Source organism: Zalophus californianus, chromosome 10 (genome assembly GCF_009762305.2).
Source record: "Zalophus californianus isolate mZalCal1 chromosome 10, mZalCal1.pri.v2, whole genome shotgun sequence".
Lineage (NCBI taxonomy): Eukaryota > Metazoa > Chordata > Mammalia > Carnivora > Otariidae > Zalophus > Zalophus californianus.
The window spans coordinates 2,162,353-2,182,592 of NC_045604.1; the positions used below are offsets into that span (position 1 = coordinate 2,162,353).

At 57.0% G+C, this 20,240-nt stretch overlaps 3 protein-coding genes and 1 long non-coding RNA gene across 8 annotated transcripts in view; 2 read left to right on the forward strand and 2 right to left on the reverse strand.

Annotated features, from left to right (window-relative positions):
- IQGAP3 (IQ motif containing GTPase activating protein 3) overlaps positions 1 to 3,882 on the reverse strand; it is a 37,609-nt gene extending 33,727 nt beyond the window's left edge. For 4 of the 5 annotated variants that reach the window (XM_027614209.2, XM_027614210.2, XM_027614211.2 and 1 more), the window contains exons 1-2: positions 3,143 to 3,882; positions 936 to 1,023 (exon numbers count right to left, since the gene is read on the reverse strand). In XM_027614209.2, the coding sequence (XP_027470010.2) occupies positions 936 to 1,023; positions 3,143 to 3,179 (125 nt within the window). In that variant the 5' untranslated portion in view covers positions 3,180 to 3,882. The remainder of the gene's footprint in view (positions 1 to 935; positions 1,024 to 3,142) is intronic. The other variant, XM_027614212.2, reaches the window with a different exon arrangement.
- A 611-nt stretch (positions 3,883 to 4,493) lies between these two features.
- Positions 4,494 to 15,572, reverse strand: LOC113933058. Its single transcript, XR_003523225.2, has 4 exons — positions 15,335 to 15,572; positions 10,906 to 11,049; positions 8,349 to 8,475; positions 4,494 to 5,690 (listed from the first exon to the last, which is right to left on the reverse strand). It is a non-coding gene; the product is annotated as an uncharacterized LOC113933058 (long non-coding RNA).
- On the forward strand, positions 8,838 to 14,299 carry TTC24 (tetratricopeptide repeat domain 24). Its single transcript, XM_027612741.2, has 9 exons — positions 8,838 to 9,540; positions 9,720 to 9,923; positions 10,493 to 10,621; positions 10,752 to 10,864; positions 11,195 to 11,293; positions 12,190 to 12,275; positions 12,425 to 12,531; positions 13,316 to 13,412; positions 13,853 to 14,299. Exons 1-9 carry the CDS (start codon positions 8,838 to 8,840, stop codon positions 13,932 to 13,934), a joined length of 1,620 nt encoding a protein of 539 aa, XP_027468542.1. The 3' UTR covers positions 13,935 to 14,299.
- Positions 15,573 to 17,895: 2,323 nt separating the features above from the next.
- On the forward strand, positions 17,896 to 20,157 carry NAXE (NAD(P)HX epimerase). Its single transcript, XM_035722530.1, has 6 exons — positions 17,896 to 18,109; positions 18,200 to 18,309; positions 18,409 to 18,518; positions 18,598 to 18,711; positions 19,391 to 19,538; positions 19,902 to 20,157. Exons 1-6 carry the CDS (start codon positions 17,910 to 17,912, stop codon positions 20,102 to 20,104), a joined length of 885 nt encoding a protein of 294 aa, XP_035578423.1. The 5' UTR covers positions 17,896 to 17,909; the 3' UTR covers positions 20,105 to 20,157.
- Positions 20,158 to 20,240: the final 83 nt, after the last annotated feature.

A 20,240-nucleotide genomic window follows, 5' to 3' on the forward strand; every position in this document is an offset into this window, starting at 1 on the left:
GGAGTGGGAGAGGGAGAAGCAGGCTTCCCACGGAGCAGGGAGCCTGACGTGGGACTCGATCCCAGGACCCCAGGACCATGACCTGAGCCGAAGGCAGACGCCCAACGACTGAGCCATCCAGGCGCCCCAGTTTAGTGATTTCTTACAAAACTAAACATACTCCTGCCATACGATGCAGCAATCATGCTCCTTGCTAATTACCCGAAGGAGTTAAAACACATGTCCACACAAAAACCTGCACACAGATATGTATAGCAGCTTCATTCATAACCGCCAAAACTTGGAAGCAACCAAGATGTCCTTCAGTAGGTGATAGATTAATAAACTGCGGTACATCCAGATAATGGAAAATCATCCAGTGCCAAAAAGAAATGAGCTGTCGAGCCCCGAGAAGACATGGAGGAACTTCAAATACATATGACTAAGTGAAAGAAGCCGGTCTGCAAAGGCTCGTACTGTATGATTCCAACCATGGAGAAACGATGGAGACGGAAGAGAGGAGTGGCTGCCAAGCGGTGGGGTGGGGGACAAAGAGGCAGAGCACAGAGGATTTTTAGGGCAGTGAAACTACTCTAAGATACTGTGATGGTGGATACATATCATTCACCATTTGTCCAAACCCACAGAACGTACAACACCAAGAGCGATCCCTAAGGTCAACCACGGACCTGGGGAGACTACGTGTCCAGGTAAGTTCATCAGTTGTAACAAATGTGCCACGCTTACAGATGTTGACAATGGGGGCCGGGAGTACCTGGGAAATCTTTGTCTTCCTCTTGTTGCTGAACCTGAAACTGCTCTAACAAAATAAAGTCTTAAAAAAAAAAAAAAAAAGAATGCCTCCTCTCCTGTATCAGCTAGGGGGCAGGTGCCCGGGGTGGGCAGGGTGGGCAAGCAGAAGGGTGGGACCAGAAGCGGGCAGTCCCTCTGCTCACCGCTTGGCTTCCTCCAGCCGGCACAGGTACTGATAGGCAACATTCTGTCTCCTCTGCTCATCCATCTCCTCAGCTGTGAGGCGTTCATCTGAGGAGTGAAGGGGGACAAGGTCGAGGAGAGGAGCATTAGACAAAGGGCCATAGCGCTGAAGCTTCTTCTCAGCAGACTTTCGTGGGCAACTCTGCCCGGAGACCTGAAGTACCTCTCATACATCCGTCCCCCTCTTCCTGACACCCCTGGCTCCAATCTCCGGCCCCCATCCCATAAAGCTGCCCTGGTCGGCACCCCTTAGCAGGGGGCTCCCCTGTGTCAGAGGTGCTCCCTCCTCTTTCCCTCCAGCCATCTCCTGACCCCTCCTTCCCATGTATTTCAAGTCCTTCCCTCAGGGCTCCCAGCACAGATGTCCAGGCTCCTCCACGGCTGGGAACACAGCCCCTTATTTTAACCCTAACAGCCTCTGAGTTCTCCAAGACCTGGACCCGTGTCAGCCTCCTCAGGACCCCTCCCAGAGGCGAGGCTAACAGGACCAACTGGGACTCATCATTCAACAACCATTCATTCAGGCACTACCTTCTGTCTGTCAGGCCCTGGGCCAGCGGATCCTTACTCTCAAGAAACACAGATTAGCATTAGAAAAGAAAAACACACAAGGGAAAAATTCCAATTCCTGAAGTGACGGGTTTGATTATAACCACAGACGATGCAAGCCGCAGACGAAGCAAAGGGTTCTACCCATGAGTAGGATCTTAGAGAATGAACCGGTGGAAAGGGGGGAGAGGTAGTTCAACAAAGGAAATCACGTGGGAAAGGGCACTCGCTTGGGATTAAGTGGAAGGACAGAGAATCTTAAAAGATCACGAAGATATCTTTACTCTCCATTTTGGTTTAAGTCACCTGAGCAGGAAAATAATGTCCAAGCTAAATGAAATGCAGACAATCCTCTGATCCCCAAATCCGCTGGATGAGGCAGCACACACAGTCTGCCTCAGCCTCAGCCTCCTTTTCTCTTGCCCTTCTCCTGTCTCCCACCCTTCGACTCTCCTTGGGGCAAACAATACAAACTTAGGGAGAGAGAAGGTTGTACACATACACCCACGAGAAATAAACATGAGGGGTTGAAGGGAGACAAGTCTGTCTTTGACCCAACACTTAATCCTACTCCTTATGTCCTTAGATTGCATATCCTGCAGCATGATTTGGACGAGGGGCAGGGCTTACTGGAATGGACAGTTGAGCAAGTTCACACACACACACTCACACACACACACACACACACACACACACACACACACACACACACCCCATCCACTTTCAGATCCGAAAGCACCGGCCAACTGCAGAAAATCCATCAGTTCCTTCAAGGGTGTGTACAAGGAATAAGCGCTGGTTGCTAAGCATGGAAAATAAACCAGTAAGCGAATGACATCACCTCAGAGTTATGAACTGAGGGCTGTGTGAGATGGGCAGGGCTTTGTACACACACACACACACACACACACACACACACACACACACACACACGAGCCTTGGAAAAAGTTGGTCCTCCTGTGCTTCTCAGGCCCGGAACTAGCTTTCCTTCAACAGATCTGAGAACACAGACTTTGTTTTTTGAACCCTACTGGCAAGAAAGGGGAAGGGCGGGAAGAAGGAGATTTTGCCTTTCATTCAGAAGGTCAGAGAGCAACCTTTCTGCCGTCCGATCCCTGACCCCAGTCTCTTTCTAAAGCAGTGGTTTTGCAAAGTGTGGTCCGTGGACTACCTGCATAATTACCTGTAAAAAGCCCACAGTGCTTGTTACAAATGCAGACAATGGGCCCCGACCCACTGGAGCTGCAGCCGCGGGGCAGGGCTGAGGAGTGTGCATTTGAAACAAGCTTCCCGGCTACTTCCCACCGCAGTGGGAGACGCGGTCTCAACGCGGCGTCGAAAGCCAGGCTCTCCGGGCGTCCTGTCCCCTGGCGGCGCTTGGCAAGCATGCCTGCCATCCGTAACTGCTGCCTTCTTATGGGGCCATCCAGACCACCCACATTCGCCCAGCCCCAGAATTTGGGAACGAGGGGGGAAAACTCTGCAAAGCTCTGAAGCGCGGCGGAGTCGGGGCGTCTCGCCGCTCCCGGTTCCACCCGACCCCGCCGGAGACCCGACTGGGGGCTCCCTCACCGCGGGGCGCAGGCCCGCCGCCCTCCTCGGCCCCCTCCGCACTCACACAGCGCGGGGCCCGCGCCCGCTCTCCGCCGCTCCATGATCCTCCTCCTTCCAGGTTTGAATCTCCCGCCGCCGGGCCGCCGCCCTCACCGTCGCCGCAGCCGGACAGCACTTCCGGCCCGAGCCGCGGGGGCCGCTGGGATTTGTAGTTCCAGGCGGCGCAGGCGCCGCGGCAGGAGCGCCGCCAGCGGCGGCGGAGGAGGCCCTCGGGGGCAACGGGAGCAGCCTTCAGCTCCCTGCCCAGCGGTCTCCAGTTCCCCTAGGGCTCCTCGGCTGCCCTTGCCTCCATCATTTACCCCTAGTGTTCCCACGAACGCCGCTCCGCCTCCTGTAGCCTTCTGGGCCCCTGCTAGCTTGCAGACCACCCTGCACTGAATTGGATGGGGCGGATGCGGAGAGAAATACGCATAATTAGGGGCACCTGGCTGGGTCAGTCGGCAGAGCATGCTACTCTTGATCTGGGGGTTGTAGGTTCGAGCCCCACGTTGGGTGTAGAGATTACTGAAAAAATAAAAATAAAAAAGTCAGCATAATTAATGCCCTAAAGCCTGCTGTTCTGGAATGAATGACAGACATAAAGTCAAATACATTGGAGGTCTGCGATATTCAGAGGGTTGAGGTCACTGCTGTAATGAGGTTAAGGGCAGGGAAGGGCAGGAAGACTTCCTAGTGGAGGTGACAGCTGATCTGGGTTGGAGAGGGAGCAAGAATTCATCAGCCTGAAGGAGAGAGGCATTTCAGTCAGCGAAAGAGCACGTGTGAGAGCAAGAAGGGAGTTCAGGAAATGAAAATCAGTGCAGTCGTACAGACAGACAGAGCTCAGTCAGGGAGAGGCGGGACGAGAGCCTGGAGGGGCACGGCCAGTGGCAGCAGCCGGCTGAGGAGCAGCCACAAGCCGAAGGACACGTTCCACATCGGTCAAGGCCAGGTTTGTATGTTACAAGGACTCCTTTTGGAGCAGGGTGAGGCTAGGGGCAGAGACCGACGGAGCGCCTTCAGTAGCAGCACAGGCAAAAGACAGGCAGGTCTGAACTAGTAAAAACATGATGACACCTGCCCTAAAATTTTTTTTTGCTGTATTATCTAATAGGCCTCCTTCATCCGGTATCTCTCCTTTTGCCCTCCCTCTCACCCACCAAAGCCCCAGTCAAGCGGCAAAGCAGCCTAGGCTCCCAGCCTCAGGGGAGAGATTTGAAAGGGTAGAAAACTGAAAATATCCAAACCTTCAGAGGAACAGAGGAGACTCAGGGCTGAGACAAAATGGAAGGAGATGTGGGGTTTGCAGGGGGTGGGCGTTCCCTGAGACCAGAAGGGATCTCCTTTGCTCACCACGCAGGAAAGTAGAGAGAATCTAGACTCCTGGTGACCGAGGTCCCACTCCCTGCTTTCTGGGAAGGACCTGGGCAGCCCAGGACCCTGACAGGGAACAGTTGTGTAATGAGGCCCTTATGTACAGAAACCCCCAACCCAGCCAGAAAGGAAGGACCTGGGTGAGCTACCCCCCTTCTACGTGGATTGAGGGCCCCCGGAGCTGAGAGGGCCAGGTGGACTGTAAATAGGGGGCTAAGGACCCGATGGGCCTTCCCTCTCAAGCCTTAGCATCTCATACTCCCTCCAACTTGGCCTCCACTGTGGGAGAAAGGAGGGGGCAATCCCAGCTCACTCACACCGTGTTCACCATCCAGGGCAACAGGGGCTGGGTACAGCGCCTGAGGAGATGTATTTCTCGCAAACCGGCCGTGTTAGGCACCACTCCTGCAGTGACAGGCGCTGAGTGTTTATTGTATGCTGGAGCCATATTTAGCCTCATCTTGTTTGAGCTTCATAATACGGACGAGGGAACTGAGGCTCAGGAATGTCACACAGCTAAAAACCAGTGGGGCCAGGACACAAACTCAGAGAGTGCGGCTCCAGGCTTCAGTTCCCACAGCTGTGCCTCCTCCCTGCTGCAACACGGCCGGGATGGGTGGGGGGCTCTGCGGAGAGGGCTCAGGGGCTGAGCCCGCGGCAGGGCTGAGCACAGGAGCAGAGAGGGTCACGGACCTCCCACCTGACAGACCGGGTTGGTGGTGGACCGGCTAACACCGGGGACGGGGGATGGGTAGATGGGGGGAAACGGGAATTTCGCGTGGACAAGCCAAGTCTAGAATCTACATTTAGAAATGGCTGGCTTATGAGTGGTGGGAAAATCAGAGCAGTGGATGGAAGGTTCGTGGAAGTGTCTGTAAAGTAAGAAGGGAGCGAAGGGCAGAGGGGTGGGGATTGTTTGTGTTCAAGGGGTGGACAGAGGGCCCAGCAAAGGGGAAGAACAGGGGCCAGGACACAGTGGAGCCTGGAAGCCAAGTGAGGAGACAGTAGCAAGGTACGTCGCCTAAAGTGGGAATCCGGGGCGCCAGGGGGGCTCAGTCGTTAAGCGTCTGCCTTCGGCTCAGGTCGTGATCCCGGGGTCCTGGGATCGAGCCCCACATCGGGCTCCCTGCTCCGCGGGAAGCCTGCTTCTCCCTCTGCTGCTCCCCCTGCTTGTGTTCCCTCTCTCGCTGTGTCTCTCTCTGTCAAATAGATAAATAAAATCTTTTTTTAAAATTTTTATTGTTATGTTAATCACCACACATTACATCATTAGTTTTTGATGTAGTGTGCCATGATTCATTGTTTGTGCATAACACCCAGTGCTCCACGCAGAATGTGCCCTCTTTAATACCCATCACCAGGCTAACCCATCCCCCCACCCCCCTCCCCTCTAGAACCCTCGGTTTGTTTTTCAGAGTCCATCGTCTCTCCTGGTTCGTCTCCCCCTCCGATTCCCCCCCTTCATTCTTCCCCTCCTGCTATCTTCTTCTTCTTTTTTTTTTCTTAACATATATTGCCTTATTTGTTTCAGAGGTACAGACCTGTGATTCAACGGTCTTGCACAATTCACAGCACTCACCATAGCACATACCCTCCCCAATGTCTATCACCCAGCCACCCCATCCCTCCCACCCCACCCCCACTCCAGCAACCCTCAGTTTGTTTCCTGAGATTAAGAATTCCTCCTATCAGTGAGGTCATATGATACATGTCTTTCTCTGATTGACTTATTTCACTCAGCGTGACACCCTCCAGTTCCATCCACGTCGTTGCAAATGGTAAATAAAATCTTTAAACAAAAATAAATAAAGTGGGAATCAAACAAGCAGATGATTCAGAAAGGATCCCTAGGTCACTGAGAGGTCAGCGGAACTTGGCGAGCCTAGTTTCAGTCCCTGCCCCCTCCCCAAATCTCTCCCTTTAAGGGAAGCCTGCTGAGTGGCCATGGGCTGAGCTGCCCGGCCCTGGCCAGGCTCTGGTGGTGTCCTGGAGGCCAGCCCGTGGGCAGCCGAGAAAGCCCACCTCGGCCGTGGGCCCTGTCGGTGGCACCCAGCACAGTAGGGGCCCACGGCAGGCCCTCAGCAAAGGCTGCCCAGTGCAGGGGGGTCTAGCGACTTCCTTGTAATTTTTTTATTATTATTATTTATTCATTTGAGACACAGAGATACAGAGAGAGAGAGCGAGCATGCAAGGGGGAGAGGCAGAGGGAGAGGGAGAATCAGGCTTCCTGCCGAGCAAGGAGCCTGGCACGGGGCTCGATCCCAGGACCCCGGGATCATGACCCGAGCTGAAGGCAGATGCTTAACCATCTGAGCCACCCAGGCGCCCCCTTCCTTGTAATTTTGTTTCTGGCAAAGGCCTCCTTACTTAAAAGAGACCTCTCCGCCAGTAAATGAGGACATTTGCTCTGTGCTGCAGGCCACCCTTCGTGAGTTAGCGCCGTAGGTGCCCGTCGTCCTGGGGCCTGCTCGCCTCTCATCAAGCAGAGCGTGGAGGTTGTGGATCAGCAGAGCCGGGGAAAGGATTCGGGAGCCAAGAGACTCTTCTGATGACCACCAACCTTTAACCCCGCTCGCAAATGTGAAATGCACCCCACCGAAGCACAGTGCACAGGTGTGTGTGTGCACGCATGTACGTGTGTCTGTGTGTGTGGAAGGGTTAACATCTAGGACCGCCCAGGCCTCATTAAAGTTTGCAACCACAGTGCAGTGGAAGGAACCCTAGGCTAATTAGCCTAGAATCAGAAAGCCGGGGGTCTGATCCCAGCTGCACAGCTGCTCTGTGATCTCATCAGGTCCCACCTGCTTTCTGAGCCTGGTCCCCTCCTCCCTAGAATGAGGGTACGGGACAGACGACCCCTGAGGTTGTAACTGGTAACAAGCCATCATGCTTTGATTCCTTGCTTTCAGTGGGGGACTGAGAGGTGCGCAGCGGTGAAGGGAAGTGGAGGCAGGAAGGGCGATGGAATCCAGGTAACTGCAGACCACGGCCAGGGGTGCAGCCCTAAGATAGGGCGCCTGAGCTGTCCGTCAAAAAATTCCTAGGAGTGGAGGGCAGCACCTGGTTGTCTGGTAACTCCAGGGCTCTGAGCTCAGAGCTTGGCGAGGTAACCCAAGCCAGAGGGACCATTCCAGAAAGCCAGCCGCAGAGAAGATCGAGGGAGGTAAGGCATCCCGTGGCTGGCGCCCCAAGGCCTGGTGGGGGTAGCTAGGAATGCCCCAGGGATGAGGGCCTTGAAGGCAAGACTCCTAGGTGTTCTTAGTTGCAGGGGGAATTTCTTTAAAAAGAGAATCACCTCTTCCTGCCTCTCCTAAAAAAGAGGGGAAGGACAAAGGAAAGGGGGGGGCTGAGAGCCCAGGCCTGAGTCTTTGCCATCTCTTTCCCCGGTTCCTGGGAGGAGAGTTCAGGAAAAGGCTTTGCCTTTCCAGGGGAGAGATCTTAATGGGGAAAAGCATATTTGAGACCAGAGCAGGGCGCTGGGGGACCAGAACTAGCCAGCCATGGAGAAAAAGGTCCCCTGAGATAGGGCGTGGGCAGTGAATGGAGAGACAGCATCCTCCTTGCCAAGCTGACTCCTTGCCAATTCAATAGCCTGTTCAGCTCTGTGTCCCTAGTGCCCTGTGGCTCCTGGTATACAGCAGGTGCTCACCAGCGTGTCTGCTCAACTGCCTTGATCTACACCTTGGGATCAGGCAGCAGGAGCACCCGTCCTTGTGAGCGGATGGGTGTCTGTGGAGGAACAGTGTGAAGGAGGTGATGGAGAGAGGCCCTGCATACTCTGTTCATCTGTCTATTCATTTATTCCTTCAGTGAGGATTTTTTTAATTGTGGTAACATATATATAACATGACTTTTACCTTGCTAAGCCGTTTCTAAGTGCACAGCTCAGTGGCTTTAGGTACACTTGCATCATTGTGTCCGTCTCATTCGATGAACATTTATGGGGGACCTACTATGTGCCAGCCCCTTCACGCTGCTCCAGATCTAGGAGAGGAGATAGACCAGAAAGTCAGCAACTTTAACCTGGCATGATCAATGCTTTGAAAGACACGGGCATAGGTGCTCTGGGAGTCCAGACGGACCCAGGTGGCTGAGGGAGGAGGCTCTCCGGAGGGTGCTGTTACTTGAACTGGGTCCCAAAGGACTAAGAATGAGTTGGGACATTGGAGTAAGGGTTGATACGGCCCCAGGAGGATTGATGAAGCAAAGGAAGATTGCAGAGAGAAGTCCTTGAAACCCTGGGGTCACAACAGGGCAGGGGTGGGGCTGAATAACGCTGGAGGGATCCTGCTTTGGAGGAAGCCAAGGGTGACATAGTGACCCCTCTGCTCCCCATTGTCAGCACTATGTCTTTCTCCAACCCTGAGGATGCCCCCCAAGAGCCTGAGCCTGAACCCTCAACCTCCAAGAAGAAAAAGAAGAGAAAGCAGCCACAGCAAGAGGCCAGCGTCCAAGCCCTCACCAGGGCTGGCCACGGAGCCCTACTGGCTGGCCGGAACCACGAAGCTTTGACCAGCTTCCAGAGGGCCTTCATCCTGGCCTCTGAGGCCCCACAAACTCGGGACACCCCTGTTCTCCGGGCCTGTGCCTTCAACCTGGGGGCCGCCTACGTGGAGACTGGGGACCCAGCCAGAGGCCTTGAGCTGCTCCTGCGAGCCCAACCTCAAGAGAAGGCGCAGGGCGGGTGTCATGGTGACCAGTGTTTCAACGTGGCTTTGGCCTACCAGGCCCTGGGCAAACTGCCTCAAGCTTTGGCTTGGTACCACAGGGCCCTGGGTCACTACCGGCCACTCGGCGACGAGGGGCAAGCCCAGGCAAAAATGGGAGCCTGCTACCAGGCTCTGGGACAGCCTGAGCTAGCAGTCCACTGTCTGCAGGAGGCTAGCCGGGCCTATGCCCAAGCAGGGCAGCCCCAGGCTGCAGCCCTGGCCGCGGGGGCTGTGGCGGGGTGTATGCTGGAGAGCGGGCAGCATGGGGTGGCTGAAGTGCTGCAGGTGCTGGAGGAGAGCCAGAGGCTTGCCGAGAGGAGCCCTGAGCGGGGACTGCTGGGTGAGGCCCTTGGGCAGAGGAGGCATGGGGTCTGGGGATATGCAGCCCAGGTGATGCTCTGAGAGGTGGGGTGCAGGGGAAAGGGGCGGAGGGCCCCAGGAGAGTGGGACAGGGGCCATACCAGTACAGCAGCAGCAGCAGCTGACCTGGCTACCGGTGACCCTGGCCATGCCCTCCAGGGCAGCTCTATAACGACCTCGGCCTGACCTACTCCCAGCTCCGACTGTTCCCGCTAGCAGCAGAGGCCTTCCTGCGGGCCCTGCCCCTGTGCCGGGGGCCAGGAGAGGAGGCCACGGTGCTGAGAAACCTCGGGACGGCCCACAGTGCCCTCGGCAACTATCAGGAAGCCCGGGACCTTCACCAGAAGGCCGCTGACCTGCACGGTGGGTACCAGGGCCTGGGGAATGGGATAGGATCTCAGAAGGGCTCCAGCTGGGGCTCAGGGCAGAAGAGTGGACAGACCTTTAGGACAGGGCATGGGGCCGGAAAGCCCAGAACCAGGCGGTGAGGGCTGGGGGTGCAGGAGAGGGGGTAGGCAGACAGGACAGGGAGGGTGAGGGCCCAGAGGCCGAGGCCTGTGGTTGGGAAGGCGGCAGTGGGCACTGGGAAGAGCCCCAGCCGGGAGAGCAGGGCTCCTCCGACTGAATGGTTGTGTGACATTCAGCGAGTGGTTTCGGCTTTCCGAGCTTCGGTTCCCACCCAGGTAAGCAGGGAGCCATCGATACCTGCCCTGCCTGCCTCACTGGGTTGTCGCATGGCTCCAGCCAGCCGGGGGTGGCGGTGGGGGAGACGCGTTCATGCCCAAACTCAGGCCTGAGGAGAGGCTGGTTTTTGAGAGCTGAGGTCTCCGGGGTGCATCTGGAGGCATGCTGGGGCTAAGCGCCAGGACTCCTGGGAGCCCGCCCTGGTTGCTGCGGGACGCCTCAGCAGCCAAGGTCCCCTCTGTCATCAGGCTCTGTGGGGCAGCGGCGGGAGCAGGGCTGGAGCTTCGGCAGCCTAGCATTTGCACTGAGCCAGCTGGGGGACCACAGAGCAGCCCGAGACAGCTATCTGCACGCCCTACAGGCTGCCCGGGACACCGGTGAGGGCCTAGCAGGTGGCTTGGCAAGGGGGCCAGGCCGAGGGTCCCGGGGACTGGTGGCGAGACCTCTGGAAGGGAGGGTCAGTGGTGCGGGGACCCATGAGAGGACCTCCCGGGCTCCCTTCCCCAGGGGACACGAAGGGGCAGTGGCAGGCCTGCGAGGGGCTGGGAGCTGCAGCAGCCAGACTGGGGCAGCACGACCAGGCCTTGCGGTACTATAAGGAAGCGCTGGCCCGGAGTCAGGTGAGACCCCCCCCCCCATCCCAGAACCTAACTCTTCCTACCACGCTTCCAGGAGGCCTCCTCTGCTGACTGTCCTGCCTTCTGTCTTCTCCTTGCCTTCTGTCCACGCACCAAACACGCATCGGGCACACTGTTGTGAGGAAGAGCTTGTCTCTTCACGGTTCTGGGCAGGTGGTAGCAGGATCCTGACAAGGGCACGGGGATGGGGTAGAAAAGAAAGGAAGACAAAGCCCCCTTCCCTCCTCCCTCTCCAGTTTCTTGCTTCCCTAATCCCAGAGGACCGCTTAGCCCAGACCTTCCCCATCCCCCCATTATCCACCCTCTCCCCAGAAGGAGCCAGACTCTGTGCGGGATCGGCTGGTGGCCAAGCTGGCAGACGCCATGAGGACCCACTTGGCCCAGGCTGGGCTTGTCCCCACGTACACCCCGGTGAGGTGACCCCTCAGACAGGGAGCTGGGGGTGTGGAGAGGTGACCCCTCAGGGATGCTGCACTGGCCCGTGTGTTCATCTGCCCCGGAGCCCGCGTAGGGGACACAGATCACTTTTCCGAGGACACCGGGGGTGGGAAGGTGGGCAGGGGATTCTGGCCTGTCTCCCAGCGCTAGGCTGTGCCAGGCCTTTGCCTGGGTGGTAACAAGCCCAGCAGCTGAACACAGAGATGCAATCAAGGATGCTGAGCCCTACCGCTCGGAGGAGGCGGAAACCGGCCAGTCCTTGGCTGCAGTTCTCCAAAAGGCCACAGGGTGGGGGCAGTGCTCCAGCGAGGTTCCTCTTCTGGCCGCCCTGGCTGGGGGCGCTTCTCCGTGGGTCTCCACCGCCCCCTCCCTCTCTGGCTCCCCCCAGCCTCTCTCTGCCTCCCAGCCCCTCTGCAGGTCCTGTGCCTCACACCCTGAGATACCCTCAGGCAACCAACCCCCCACCCGGGAATTAAAATTATACTTTAATATTTATTCTACTTATTTAATGGGGTTTATGTCTTCTCTTAAAGACCAGGACACTGTATTTATAATTTGTGAGCAAAATTAAATTAGTCTGGTCCAGGCAGAGGACTGGCGGCCACCAACTTTCTGGGACTTTGCCCGGGGAGGCCCCACGCAGGGTGGGGTGGAGGCTGGGCTCTGGCCAGGCCTGATAGTCGGGAGCCTGGTTCTAACCTGAGAGTCACTAGCAGAGACCTCACCACGGCTTTCCACTCTCAGATGGGTGGCACGCCCCAGGCTGCCCACAGCACTTCTGTGTCTCTGTGGGGCCATAGCCTGTGCAGAGAACGTACACTCGTGGATACACCCCTAAGCCGGTTCCCTTTGCTCCCCACCACTTCCAGACTTCAGCGCTGGGGAGGCCCCAGGCTCCAGGTGCCGCCAGGCCCCCAGCCAGGGCGGGAAGGGGCAGAGCAGAAGTGCTGTGCAGGTGAGTGGGGGTGGGGCTGGGGCTCCAGGGTTGGGGGGGTACACGCTGGAGGTGTGCAGCCAGCGGGTGGGTGGTTGGGGCCTGCGGGTACCCCAGGGAGGAGGTGGCTGGCCCAGTGCCGCTCTGTCCCCTGCTCCCCGCCCCTCTAGGTCTTCGCGTGTGTGGGAAGAAGAAGAGTGCATGGAGGGCCAGGAGGAGAGAGAGGACCAGCCGCCACCTGATGTCCCCGTGGTGTCTTGGGCACAGAGACTGGAGTGTGAGTGGGAGCAGGCCGACCCCAACTGTGCATCTCCTCCCTGAAAATGGGAGCGTTCCCCCAACACCTTCCAGAGGCCCCTGCCCCGGTCTGCCCCCGAGGCCGACCAGCCCTCTCCCACCCGCTGGCTGCACACCTCCAGCGTGTACCCCGCCCCCCCGACCCTGGAGCCCCACTCACCTGCGCAGCACTTCTGCTCTGCCCCTTCCCGCCCTGGCTGGGGGCCTGGCGGCACCTGGAGCCTGGGGCCTCCCCAGCGCTGAAGTCTGGGAATGGTGGGGAGCAAAGGGAACCGGCTTAGGGGTGTATCCGCGCGTGTACGTTCAGGTCTCGAGACCCTGGCCGGTTTCCCTGAACCCTTCCACAGTCACCTCTCCTCCTGGTTCGCACGGCTTTCTGAGCCTCCAGAACTGTGCATCTTAGAGCACCAAGTTTTGTTGAGAGCCTACTGCCAGGTACTGGGTGCTGATCTTGCCCTAGCTCACTGTTTACCAGCTCCCCCCAGAGGCTTCAACCTCTGGGGGGAGAGCCCCTGGCTACTGGCTGTTCAGACTGGAATTCCCTGTTTGGTCTATAGTGTGTTCGTCTCCGGGCAGCAGAGAGTTGCAGTTAAACACCTGTGTCCGGTACAGAGTGTCGGCTTTGGCGCGACCCCCGTGTCAGTGACCAGGGCATGCATCCTGGCCCCCGCCGTCCTTGCTCTTCTCCCAAGCTTTCTCTTTCCACCGTGTGGTTCTTGGTGCGGAGAGGCCTGTGATAAATGTGACTGTCTCTCTCCATCCAGGTCCAGGACCTGGGGCCCATCTCCTGCTGGGAGGCCAAGGCCCCCTCCAAATGGAGCAACCTGGCATTCCGGTACCCGGTGGCCCCAAAGCCAATAGGTGGGTCCCTGGGGGGGGGGAGGCCTTGAGGATGGATAAAAGAAGTGGGAGGGAACGTGGCTTTGGATGGTTCTAATGGAACATGATCATGATCACCGTTCAAACCGGGGCAAGATGCGGCCCAGTACTTGTGGGTCTAGTGTTTGGAGCCTCTCTGTCTTTGGCCTTGAACGATATGAACAATGCTCACCCAGCTCTGGAAGCCTGTGGCGTCCACTGTCTCCTGCACAGCCTGACTGGAGGCCTCCCAGAGAGGGAGAATCCTGCTGAACTGAACAGGGCCAGGGGTGGGAGCGGGCGCTCAAGCCTCCCTCTCCTGCCCTGGGGCCCAGCAGCCGAGATGAGGGCCAGGGAGGGCAACAGGACCTGCAGCGAGAGCAGGCTGCCCTCTGCTCTCTCCCCAGCCACCCCACTGGCAAGCCCCTCCCTGCCTCCCACAGGTCGTCCAGCTGGCCCAGGGAAACCCCTTGCAGAAACCCTCAGAGGAGACCCACGGAGTCTGGCTTCTGTGTGATCATGTGACCCCACTCTGCTGGCCCTGAATATGGCCTCTGTGTGACCCCTCCCCCCAACACACAAACAGTAGGGGTTTCTGGGATCAAGCCTCCTCCCGGTTGTTCAGTGCCCTATGGACACAGAATGGAACACCACCACCACGTGCCCTCCTATGTCGGCTGAACAGGGCCTTTGCAGTCTGGGCGCTGAGGTGTTCAGTCTGCTCCTTGTTGGGAGTTTTGGACTCAACGGGCAAAAGAAAAAGGGGAAAACGGACAGTGAATTTCCCTTTCTTCCTTCTGGATCCACACCTCATGATTGCCGAGGCCCTTTCCAGTTCTAAAAGCTGTGACATCTCTCTCTCTCTGTCAAATAAATAAATAAAATCTTAAAAAAAAAAAAAAGGGACGCCTGGGTGGCTCAGTCGGTTAAAAGCTGTGACATCTTGGTCAGGAGGCTGCCATCACGGACTGTCTCCAGACCTCCATCTTCTCAAAGGGGAAATGGGGATCTAAACTACAGAGGACACATCTTAGCCCACTGACGGACTCCACCGCCTCCATGAAAGTCGCGGGTTGGGGAGGCAGCCCCTCAGGCCTGTCGGTCACTGCTGTCAGCGGCCACATTTTGTAGATGTGCTAATCACTCAGCGCACACCACACTCTGCTCTGAGCGCTTCCCAAGTGTTTTCTCCTGCAGTCCTCACAGCAGATGAGCCCCTTTCACAGACGAGGAAAACGAGTGTGTCCTCCCCGGCCACACAACTAGTAAGTGGAGAAGCCGGGATTCAAACCATGGCAGGGAGCACCTTCTAGAATGCCGTGCAGCCCTGCTACCCCACTTACGCTAATGCTTACCAGGAGTCGATTGTGTTCGTACCAAATGTGCTTATGCTGGGTGTATGCGTTCTTGTAGTTCGTGATTTGATTAAATATTACATAAATTGATGAACTAAGTGTGAAAACAGGCACTGTTTGTATGAAAACGAAGTTGAATCCTTGGAAGTCTTGATTAAGGTGAGTCAATTCAAAAACTGTTGAATTAGATGTGAGCAAGGCGATTATCACATTTTGGGGCAAAATAGTAAAAATCTAGATGAATTTTTGCACTTGGATTGCTTCAAACACACCATTAACTGTTCCACCTCAAGGAAGCAAACTGGAAATCGCAGGTGACCCGTAATGAGGTTCATGAGGAAGGATGGAGAGCTCCAGCCCCGGGCTCAAAGAGAAGACCCTGGCCGCACTTTGACAGATGGCAAATGGATGCATTTTTAAGTTGAAATAAGATACCCCATTCTCCATAGTAGAAGAGGGCTTCTACTACACCGTGAACCACTTCACCCTGAGATTTTGAGGACCTAGCATGTGCCGAGCACGGAATTGGCAGCCGGGGGGGCGGGGGGGGGGGGGGACGCAGCTGCTCACCTTCCTTATTAGCATCTTGTCAGGCATTCAAAATGTCTTGACTGGGATGCAGGTTCACCTGCTGTAAGAGAGGCCAACGTAACCCTGCCTTTAAGCAGAGACAGCTCTGTTCCTCTCTTATGAAAGCAGCCCCGGCTCACGGAGCCCGGGGGGTCCGCAGGGCGCTCTGCCGTCCTTGACACAGGATTCCCACACCCTGGTCTAAAATGGCTGCCCGCCCACGGCGGAGCGCCTTCCTTCCAGCCGGGAAGAGGGAAAGGGGAAGTACAGGCAAACAAGCCTTTTTTCAAAGGGAGGACCAGGCAAGTTGCACATCATCTCTGCTCAGCCCTCATTGGCCAGCGTGTAGTCACATGCAGGTGCCTTGCTGCGGCAAGGGAGAGTGGGAAATGTAGTGTTTGGCTGGGCAGCCACGCCGCCAGATACAACTCAGGGGTTCCGTTGCCAAAGGAAGAGAATGGATTTTGAGGAACAGGTAGCAGCACCTACCACATGGGAATATTGCCACTGGGTCAGGCCAACTCCGTATCAACCATCCCTGGCTCTACCATTTAATGGCTATTTGATCTTCGGAAAATTACCTCTCTGTGCTATAATGTGAGGATAAAACTACGTCATAGGATTGACACGATGAAATATGTAAGCATCTGGAATTCAGCAGGGGCTCGATCCCTATGTCCTTCCTAAATTGGTTTTAAAGGCATTTCCCAAAGAAACTCTACAAGTCTGAAAGGCAGTGCTAAGATGGAGTAGGTCTTCAGCTCCACCTTCCTGGAGACAGCCCTCCGGTGGTTGTCTTATAACTTCTGGGGGCATGTGGTGGGGTATGTGTGTGTCACTATTTTATTCTTACATCTCATCAGAAGGAGGTCAGCAGTGACCATGCTTTACCTATTTCTGCACTTGCAGAAGGCAGTACCTTTCGGAATGCTGCTTTCTAGCTCAAGCTGCTTGGATCCTAGCTCCACAGACAGCTATCACTGTATCATTGGGCATGCCAGTCAACATCTTGGAGCCTTAGTTTCCTCCTCTGTAAAATGAGAATAACACGGTTGCCACAAGGATAAAATGAGCTGATTCATGCTAGCATGTGGCACATGCTCAAAGAACATGCTTCACATTGTGTTTTAGAAATGAATCTTCAGGGGGTGCCTGGATGGCTCAGTCAGAAAAGTGTATGGCTCTTGACCTCGGGGTCGGGAGTTCAAGCCCCATGTTGGGTGTAGAGATTACTTAAATAAATAAAGTTAAAAAAAAAAGAATCTTCAGAATCTCTCCAAATTAATAGGTCTATAGGGAATCTTGACTAATAAATATATGTAAGTAAAGCTACCTAGGGACGCCTGGCTGGCTCAGTCCAAAGAGCGTGTGACTCTTCATCTCAGGGTTGTGAGTTAAAAGTAAAATCATTAAAAAAAATAAACAAAAGTAATCTCTACACCCAAGGTGGGGCTCAAATTCATGACCTGGAGATCACCAGCCAGGCGCCCCACCATAGGTATGATCTTGATTAAGGGGCGGTAAATATTATGATCAGGGAAATGCAGCATGCTATCCTGGTAAGCAGAGGTAGGTGGAGGCAGCTAATGTACTTGGGACAGGGGTCCTAAATTACGCTGTCAACAGCAGTCCAACCGGTCTTACGGTTAACTTATTTCAAGCTTCTGCGCTCCTTGCTTGCTGACCTGAGTCCCTTAGTCTGTAGCAGAACACCTTTCCTCGAGGAGCGAAGGACCAGACTCTCCGGAACACTAAGCCTGCTCAGGGTCATGTGCACCAACGATTAACCGCCTGGGCACCAGCTTCTCCCGCACCGAGCCCCCACATTTCTGGCGCCCTCCCCTTCAAAACCCTCAGGCCTCGCCCGGATCGAAGATGGGCTTTGGGGGACGCCTGGGGGGCTCAGCCGTTTAGCGTCTGCTTTCGGCTCAGGTCATGATCCCAGGGTCCTGGGATCGAGCCCCACATCAGGCTCCTTGCTCAGCAGGGAAGCCTGCTTCTCCCTCTCCCACTCCCCCTGCTTGTGTTCCCTCTCTCGCTGTCTCTGTCAAAAAATAAATAAAATCTTAAAAAAAAAGAAGATGGGCTTTGAGGTGTTCGTCCACCCTGTTCCCAGGTCGCCCGCTTCCTGAATAAAGCCACCCCTCCTCTCCCCGCCCCGCTCCCGCTCGTCCCTCCAGTATTGGACCCTGCACCGGGAGCGCCCCAGCCTGAGCGCGGAACCGCCGGCAGCGTAAACGAGACGCGAGCTCCGCTCCCGCGCGTTGCTCGCGGGCGCTGGGCCGGCTCTGCAAGCGCGGGCACCCGTGAATCGCGTGCTCGCAGGACGCCGAGACCAGGGGTGCCCCCGTCCATTCAGCCGCGAAGTGCCAGGGCAGGAACCCGGGCTGCCCGCCCCGCCATCAGGCCCGCGAAGGGGTCAATCGCGCCCGAGGAACTACTACCACCCACGTGACCGGCAGCGAGGGCCCCCCCCCCCCGCCCCCCCGGAATGCGCGGCCCGGCGCCCGCGCTCTCGCGAATGGGCGGGGCGAGGCCGCGACCCCGCCTTCAGGGGGCGGAGCGGGCGCCGCACATGCGCCGGGCGAGCTCCATGTCCGCGCTGCGGGCGCTGCTGGGTTTCGGGTTGCTGGCCGCGGGCTCGCAGCTGCGGCGCGTCCCGGGCCAGACCGGCTCCTGCCGCGCGGGGCCCGCGTGGTGGGGGACGCGGCGGCCGCACTCGGGCGGCCCCGGGGAGCCGGCGGGCATGGCGAGCCCGGCAGTGAAGTACCTGAGGTAGGCGAGGCCTGGACGGGCTCGCTCGGGGGCGGGAGCTGGGACGCGCCGCGCGCAGGGCGCCGGGACTGAGGCTGTGGGTGTCCGCAGCCAGGAGGAGGCCCAGGCCGTGGACGAGGAGCTGTTTAACGAGTACCAGTTCAGCGTGGATCAGCTCATGGAGCTGGCTGGGCTGAGCTGCGCCACAGCCATTGCTAAGGTCAGTGGCCCGGGCACAGACGAGTGGCGGGGACAGCGGGCCAGGGTGGCCCGGGGCCGCCCAGAGCCCCTCTGACTGCCCTCCGGCCCCGCCTCCAGGCCTACCCCCCCCACGTCCATGTCCCGGAACCCCCCCGCGGTCCTGGTCATCTGCGGGCCCGGGAATAACGGAGGAGACGGCCTGGTCTGTGCGCGGCACCTCAAACTCTTCGTGAGTATGGGGGCGGGGGCGGGGGCGGCGGCGGGGCTTCCGGGATCCGGGCTTGGACGACCACTCTCCTTTCCTCTAGGGCTACCAGCCAACCATTTATTATCCCAAAAGGCCGAACAAGCCACTCTTCACCGCCCTGGTGACCCAGTGTCAGAAAATGGACATCCCTTTCCTTGGTGAAATGCCCCCAGAGGTAGGTGGCTCCAGTGGGGGTGCCCTCCTCCTCCCCCAGCCACCGCCTGTGTCCTGCTCTTCCTCGTGTCCTCAGGCCGAGCTCACTTGCTGATCTTCCTCTCTGGAGGGTGGACTCTTTAACAGTGGGGGGGGGGGAGTGCCTGAACTGTGCTGTATGAGTAGGGGGGAGCCCCTGCCCCCTGCACTTCCACAGTCACTCCTTTCTCCCTGAGGTCAGGACCTGTTCCTGTAGGCAGTACACACGCTAGCCACTCCTCTCAGGGGCTGAAATGACTGCCTCATCCTAAACCCTTTCTGCAGGGACAGGGATTTAAGGATGGGAAATGAGAACTTTGCTTTGAAGTTTAACACATTCTACACATAGACTGTGATGGTGCAGAGAAGGCAAGTGGCTTGTCCTAACTTCCAGCCTTAGGCAGGAGCCCCACACTGTACCTCCCCAGTGGCAGGCAGGCTCTCGGAACAGAGAGCGTGTCTGGACTCAGCTTGCCCTACATCAGTGACCAACCTGCATTGAAGCCTCGGCCCCAGAATGCCTAGACATTTCATCTGAATGAGATGAAATGATATTTGTGCCTCTGCGAGTGGCGTGTGCAAAGGATCGTTGTCTCTTATTAAGGGACGTCTGTGCAGCTGCTGGCTCTGACATGCTTTCCCCTCCTTCTGCCCCATCACAGCCCATGCTGATCGACGAATTGTACGAGCTGGTCGTGGATGCCATCTTTGGCTTCAGCTTCAAAGGCGATGTTCGGGAGCCGTTCCGTGGCATCCTGGGTGTCCTGAATGGGCTCACGGTGCCCATTGCAAGCATCGACATTCCCTCAGGTGTTGGGTCCAGGGAAGTTGGGGGTGGGGGGGTTGGGGCTGGGACCCTGCCCTGTCTTGAAACAGGTACCTAGGAGTCCTTGTTGTCGACCCAAGGCTCAGACCAAGCTTAAAGTAAGTTGAGTCTAGAGGGGCAGAACACAGCTTTATGGATTCCACAAAAGGACCAGGGAGCAGAGTTCAGGACTGCCGTTATATGTTGGATCCAAGAGACCAAAGCCCAGGAGTACGTGGAGCTTCGAGGATGCAAGTTCCTCGGGAGGGGACACAGAGGGCCTCCCATTCCTTCAGGACTAGGGTAGAGCAGGGTATGGAAGAGAAGTAGACTTCTTCCTCTCTTCCTGAAAACCACCCTCTTTCCAGGATGGGATGTGGAGAAGGGGAACTCTGGAGGGATCCAGCCAGACTTGCTCATCTCTCTGACAGCACCCAAAAAGTCTGCCACCCAGTTCACCGGTCGCTACCACTACCTAGGAGGTCGTTTTGTGCCACCTGCTCTGGAACAGAAGTACCAGCTGAATCTGCCGCCCTACCCCGACACTGAGTGTGTCTACCGTCTGCAGTGAGGGAAGAGGGGTGTGCTTTCCTCCCAATAAAGACTTAGTGCCCCTCTCCCGAGCTACAGAGTCCTGGGAGCTTTCCTGGCAATAAAGGTTAAGGGGTGGCAGGAGCCAGGGAGCAACACAGCAGACACAGCGCTAC

What these genes read in the sequence shown, in the direction of transcription:
- NAXE (XM_035722530.1), top strand. Translation starts at nt 17,910, where the DNA reads ATGCGCCGGGCGAGCTCCATGTCCGCGCTGCGGGCGCTGCTGGGTTTC. An exon ending in CGCCACAGCCATTGCTAAGG is followed by an intron (nt 18,310 to 18,408) that starts TCAGTGGCCCGG and finishes CCGCCTCCAGGC; the next exon opens with CTACCCCCCCCACGTCCATG. An exon ending in AAGCATCGACATTCCCTCAG is followed by an intron (nt 19,539 to 19,901) that starts GTGTTGGGTCCA and finishes CCCTCTTTCCAG; the next exon opens with GATGGGATGTGGAGAAGGGG.
- TTC24 (XM_027612741.2), top strand. Translation starts at nt 8,838, where the DNA reads ATGTCTTTCTCCAACCCTGAGGATGCCCCCCAAGAGCCTGAGCCTGAA. An exon ending in TTGTCCCCACGTACACCCCG is followed by an intron (nt 11,294 to 12,189) that starts GTGAGGTGACCC and finishes CACCACTTCCAG; the next exon opens with ACTTCAGCGCTGGGGAGGCC. An exon ending in GGTGGCCCCAAAGCCAATAG is followed by an intron (nt 13,413 to 13,852) that starts GTGGGTCCCTGG and finishes TGCCTCCCACAG; the next exon opens with GTCGTCCAGCTGGCCCAGGG.